The following is a 6,561-nucleotide window of genomic DNA, read 5'->3' as shown; positions in this document are numbered from 1 at the left end:
ACCAACTGAGCCTTGCTCCTTGTGAATCTCAGAGCATAACTCATCTAGAGAAGGTAGCTCCTTATTTCTTAGGATGTGCTTGATGAGGTCACCATAGCTTGGATGAAGGGTAAGCAGCAAAGCAAAGACCTTGTCTTGCTCTCTCCTTTGATTAAGCACATCAGGATCAATAGTTGCTGGCCTGAGCATCTCAAGTTCAGCCCACAAGGATCTGAACTTCCTAAAATGTTTAACAAAATCATTGTCCTCTTGACTAAGAGTATTGATATCCCTCTTGACTTCAAAGACTCTACTGATGTTGGAATTGTTTCCATATACCTTCTGAAGTGTATCCCACAGCTCCTTGGAAGTTTCACAAAAGGAGTAACCTTCCTGAAGTGAGGGGTCAAGACTGTGCTGAAGAATGGACAACACTAACTGGTCCTCTTGACATTTCTTCTTGGCATCAGCATCAGCAAGAACAACCTCTTTGTCATCCTCGCCTAGGATAGTCTTCTTTTGTGGCCTGCCTTCTTCAACAATCTCCCAAAGCCCTCTGCCTCCAAGAGCTGTCTTGGCAAGCCTTGCCCAATGTAGATAGTTAGCTCCTTTAAGAGTAACTTGAATCACCACTATTCTTGAGTTTTCTCCTGAATCCATCAAGAATCACAAGAACAGAATTGGAAAAAAATGAAGAACAGTTCAAGAACAGAGGAGAGAGACTGGTGTGAATGATAAGAGATTTTAAAGAGGAAAAGAGAAATAAAACTAGAGCAATTTGCGGAAGAGATTTAGGTTTCAAGAGCTTGTGGCTCTGATACCATGAAAATCTATGAAAATTAATGAGAGTTTATGAGAATTATTTGAGAGATTTTGGGGAAGAACTAAGAGAGATATGTGAGGAAATCCAAGAGAGAGAGACAAGAATATTTGAGGAACATTTTTCCTTAGATAGATTTAATGTATACAATAGTTACATAAATAGATTTAGCAAAGAGAATAAGACAATGAGAATGAACAAACAAATGAAGATGAATAAACTTATGAAGACCAGATCTTGCGAAATCACTTTCGGATAGCGACAACTCTCTTCTCTTTTCCTTCCTTAGCATATCATGTTACTTTGGTTTGTTTCCACACTCCAATAGCTCTATCCAGTTGCTTCCACTTATTTAAATTCGTCCAAGACTTCAGGCAAGATATTTAAATTAGTCTCACACCTTTAGTTGCTTCAGTTTTCCTGTCCATGATTTCTTGTCCATGATTTTCTGTCCATGATCAATCAGGTTCTTCATGTTTTTAGTCTTGCTCTTTATTCTCTTCACGTCAACAGAAACCAGCTACTTAGGCAGTTAATCAATGTATTGAACATGTAGAGATCATTTCGAATCCATACAGCTTCCATCTTTTTCCACAGAGAGATGACGACCTCGTACTTCTTCAGTTTGATAATGGCGTTCAACAGTTTATTGAGATCGATGATTGAAGGGAAGGGGCGAGATTTGGCCATGTCGTTGAACAAATCGATAGCGTCATCTAGTTTGATATCACGACGACGGTTTCTGCTCAGTCTCTCACGGAGATCAATCACGCTGGAGAAAGCTCGTACCCAGCAACCGAGAGAAGGGAGAGCGCTTTTGCGTTTACTATTTTCGAAAAGATTCCGATGAAGCAATGTCTTCGCCGTCATCGCAATCGATCTCTGCATCGTTTTGCGATTGTCTCTCTGATTCCGAATCCTAAAACGAGACATGTTTATGGAGAGAGAGAGAGAGAGAGATGGAATGGTAACCGGGAATTTGGGAAACCAAAACCGGTTTATGCTTTGATATTAAACCGAACAACTATCATCGGTGATGTGCACATCGGGTGGTTAACGAAATAATTTAGGTTTACTTGGAAATTTCATCTTTTAAAATTTTTACTAAAGGAAATTGGTTTATGATAATCTCGGTTCAGTTTATGGTTCACTATTTCTCGGATTTTCCATCACTATTTCAGTGTTAGTAATCACCAAAACGGCTTCAAAGCTTACGAAACAAAAATAGAATGATTCAAAATGGATTATTTGCTCAAATCATGAGATTTTATACTCAGATTTCTCTTTAGTCTTAAAGGCTCTAGTCTAAAATTTTGTAAAGAGACAAAAGACTCGTTACCATCTACTTAAAAGTATTGTCTGTCAAAAATATATGTTGATGACATTATCGGGAAAGGAACTACAAAACTCAAAAAAAAAAAAGGAACTACAAAACCCTACACAAAATTAAACAACGAAAAACGAGGAGGAAATACCTTATTGTTACGCATTTTCGGTATTAACATACAACTATCCTAACATGATTACTTGAAAACACTTAAAGATCATGACTTTTAAGCGCTATAGCCCACAACAGAGGGGTGCGACATGAAGCGGGCCTCATAACCACCGCATGCAGCAGCGGAAGCTTCCTCCATTAGCTCCTTTGAGACACCGTTGTTACAAATGTTTGCAAACGCTCTCATATGTTTCATCCCGTATTGCGTTAGCCATCCACAATGCATCTCAAATATACGTACCTAAGAAATTTCAAGTATTAAGTAAAGTGGAACAATAAAAGTATGAACAAGAAAGGAATGAGAAACTCTTACCATTGACTTAAGACATTCCCAATCGTCGACCAATGGCAATCCGGGTTCTCTGACCGAGTTAAGAACATTAGTCAAGGGACCAAAGAGAACCGTGCCTATCAATTCCACACTTGTGTCTACATGTTTTCTGTGCCTTGTTGTCTCGGTTAATTCCTTCAATATCTCATCCTTCCTTGACCCATCTTCTGATGTTTGGTACTGTAAACCCCAAAGGCAATATGGTTTAAACAAAACCAAATCGTTACAGTCGATTTAAATAACCGAAAATAAGCAAAACATGATAGACCAATACCATGTGCCAAAGGAATAGAAGGTCTGCGTCACGTTGGTTCACAACTCCCACAGGTGACTTCACCGGTAACTCGTTAGGAGGGAGATTAACAGTGGCTGGATCGAATCCTTGGTATAATTATAAAGCTTCTCCGACTTAATACTGTTGTTACCGTATTCCATCACATGGGAGCCTTCGGAATAGGTATTATAGTTTGATGTCCGCATCTTCACCTACACACCGGCATATAAAAAAAAAACTCTATATGGTTTACGTCCACAAACGAACCATTGCGTAAACGGGTAAAGACAAAATTTCATTTACCGTTTGGTATTGTTGCTTTACAGTCTCTTTCTTTAAGTTGTGTGTCTCACTGCAAACGAATCACAACAAATAAACCAATGTATACATGTACACATAAAAGTACTTAATAATTAAATACATATAATATATATACCTGTCTTCCATCCAAGCAACGCTATATAAATCTCCTAAGCAAGTAATATATTCGGATGGGGGAGATGGATTCATGCCCGGACAATATGTTCCGTAACTACTCTCTTGTGCATTTGAAGCCGTTGTTACGTAAATGTTCAAGTCCTTTGGCATGATCCCCTCGAATATACTCCCGCTCTCACATGCTTCTACGTATATAACCTACATTACACACAAGTATGATCATAATATTGCCATTAACTTTAGGATACCAATCACAAATCGATCAAGAAATTAATTTTGCCTACTATATTTTACCATCTCTTTGTATGTTCCGGTAGCATGCTTCTTCTTAAGTGTTTCAATAAAATCAGCAGCATAAAGGTAAGGCTTGTTTGGCATCCCTGACCAACGAAAAACACACCATTATAAGCAAACGATTACAAGCATAACCCATTAGAATGTAATAATATTTAACACACTATAAGGTTAATGGAGTTACCAAGAACTCCGGGACCACCATGATCAGAGTAATATACAAAAATGTGGTCGTTGGCCTTGCTGGCTATGACCTTACCACTTCCACCTGTAACAGCCGTCTTGTCTCCTAGAAGTACCGCGTAGAAGTTAGCGGCCGTAACGTCATGCCCGGTATAGTCCTGAAAAGAGAGATCCTAAAAAGTAACTAACGGAATAACAATTAAAAAGAAAAACATTAATGAGTGGCTATGATTAATTTAGATAGGTGGTACCAATCAATGGTCCACACACAAAGTTTGGTTTACCACACCAAATGCCTATAAACTGTAGTCACTATCACTATCAATTGTTGGGTACTATCTAAGTCACCATCTCTTAGAGCATGTTTAATGGAAGGTTCTTAGGGTGGAATTTTTTGCGGAATATAAGAAACCGATTAAGACTAAAAAAATTAAGAAACGGCTCTTAAATATTTATATTCCGAACTCCCAATTATGCTCTTACACGATAGATCCAAAAAATATATATTAGGAAATTCAATACCTGAGTGCCAGACAAAAAGAAAGTACGATTCAAATAAGATTCGAAGGAAATAACCCTCAATATACAAAATGTTGGAACTCGTTTTTGACAAAGTGGTGTAGACCATTTTTCCTATAAGTTTTTCGACGGAAACGTCTGTCGGAAGGATCAGAATTTGGACACGATATAATCGTCACCGTGAACACTATGAGTTAGTGTATTTGTTGGTCAAAATTGGAGTTGTGTTGAATGAGAAATGGAAGTCCAAAGTGAATGACATACAAAGTTTGCAAAGCTTTTAGTTTGGCTAATATAGAATTTTAGCAAATGATTCACTTTGGATATTTGAGTTTGATTTTAGATTTAATATGTTAATTAGATATTATATCAATTAACCTGTTTTAAATCTTATTCATAAAATATTTTTTATGTTTCTTAAATATAAAAATATAAACCTAGTAAAGTATATGGTGTATTTGATTTGGTCAAATATGCATTATGACTTTGATATCTAACGTACAATGAGTCATGGAAATTAAATTCCTTTGCTATAATTGAAAGCATTGGTACGTTAGTGGTCTCCATGATTTCACAAGGTGTTACGCTTTCTCCATTTAAATAGGAGCACTTGTGTAGCAAAGAACTGATAGAAAACATACAATCTTCCATATTTTGTTTTTATCTCTCTTTAATTTTATTTTGAGTCTGAGAGTATATACAAAACTAGTTTCGCCAGACTTCTGATAGAGTGATCAGGCTTTTGATAGAGTGACGCAAATCAGAAGATTTTTTGCAGTTGTATCACGTGACTCATTACTTTCGCTACGGGACGTTCATCATTTTCTTAATCTTTAGTATAATCTTATCAATTTTATTCTTTACAATATTCAGTTCTCCATAGTGTATTTAGTTTATATAATACCGTTCCATCACAAAATACTATAAAAATAAAGATCTAAAACATGGTTAGACCGTAAACTGGATTATAAAGTAAGATACTTGACTAGCAAAAGCATCAAATTTAATAAACTAGAACACAAACTAATCATGGATAAAAAGTACGTTAACGGTACCTTAGGGACTCCTGCGTAAACATCATCACCATCTGGATGGTTGATTAGATTACCGGGACGGGGATTAAGTGGATGGTTTGCGATATCATCATACATCATGACGACTATGTTCTCTTCTTTTAAACCTCCCTTTCTCAGTATTTGATATGCGTGACAAACATCGGCCTATAATACAAAAGCAATAAAACATAATAAAGAGATAGTTTAGTTAATAAAATACTTAACGATCTTTATAGAATTACGAAAATAATTGAACAAAGAAGACTTTTATACATGTGATAAAGCAGAATTAGTTTCAAAAATGGACAAGTTCACCACATAGGTTCTTTTAACAGTTTGCTCAAAAAAACTCATTTTTAATAAAATTAGAGTATAAAGAAAATTTTGCATGTCGAATGAATATTCGCAAGTCCGAGAAAAAAAAAATTCTTGAGGGAGAAAGTAACGAATAATAAGATTGATTCGTTGAGCAATAAGAAGATTTAAGATCAATTATATTTGAACATTTATGTACCTGGTGCCTGTAGTTTCCATAACCGGAAGAACCAGCGATAAGAACCGCCCATCTAGCACCGATAGTGTCTTCTTGCTCAGTTGATTTAGCTTCCTCTGTCGGCATAAGAATTTTTGGCTCGAACCGGCCGCGTGACTCGGTGCGACCCACTAGAAGTAACAGAAGAAGAGCTAGTCTGAAACAATAGAACTTAGCCATGGGAGACGGGGAGAGAGAAGAAAGTAAAGAGATACTATGAAGGAATAAAGAGAGCTACGAAAGCAAATGATGGTTATAAAGCTAGGCAAATGGGTGTAAATAATAAAACAAAAGGGCAGAATTCTAGTCTAAAGTTTTTGCCAACTAATTAAACTTTTAACATATAGTTATACTTTTTATCAATAGTATAAGCTTTTTCGGTGGGTAATACATGTACTCTATTCTTTTTATTAATTAATATATATTATTTACAAAAGATGATTACGTGATTTTATAAGCTTGCAACTTCTTGAAAACGATTTGTCAAAAAAAAATTGAATTATTTTAAGTTTTAGTTGAGATTTTTAATATGATCTTATAGTGATTTGTGGACATTTTTTTATTAAAAAATTAAGGGATATTAGTTACAAATGAGTTAACAATGATTATGATGTTGACGATTGAATAGTTTGGAGTAT

At 35.9% G+C, this 6,561-nt stretch overlaps 1 protein-coding gene and 1 pseudogene across 1 annotated transcript; both read right to left on the bottom strand.

The window, feature by feature from the left end:
• Window positions 1-1,850, bottom strand: part of LOC106337496 — a 7,208-nt pseudogene extending 5,358 nt beyond the window's left edge.
• A 248-nt stretch (window positions 1,851-2,098) lies between these two features.
• On the bottom strand, window positions 2,099-6,180 carry LOC106337497 (vacuolar-processing enzyme beta-isozyme-like). Its single transcript, XM_013776607.1, is given in 10 exon segments — window positions 2,099-2,538; window positions 2,611-2,808; window positions 2,903-3,019; window positions 3,022-3,114; window positions 3,206-3,254; window positions 3,339-3,538; window positions 3,635-3,720; window positions 3,819-3,975; window positions 5,392-5,556; window positions 5,906-6,180. Coding segments are annotated over 10 exon segments (1,449 nt in total). The 5' UTR covers window positions 6,104-6,180; the 3' UTR covers window positions 2,099-2,352.
• Between the last annotated feature and the right edge of the window lie 381 nt (window positions 6,181-6,561).

Source organism: Brassica oleracea, chromosome C4 (assembly GCF_000695525.1).
Source record: "Brassica oleracea var. oleracea cultivar TO1000 chromosome C4, BOL, whole genome shotgun sequence".
Taxonomy (NCBI): domain Eukaryota; kingdom Viridiplantae; phylum Streptophyta; class Magnoliopsida; order Brassicales; family Brassicaceae; genus Brassica; species Brassica oleracea.
Note: the sequence above shows the minus strand (reverse complement) of the source record. Positions and strands in the feature narration are given on the sequence as shown.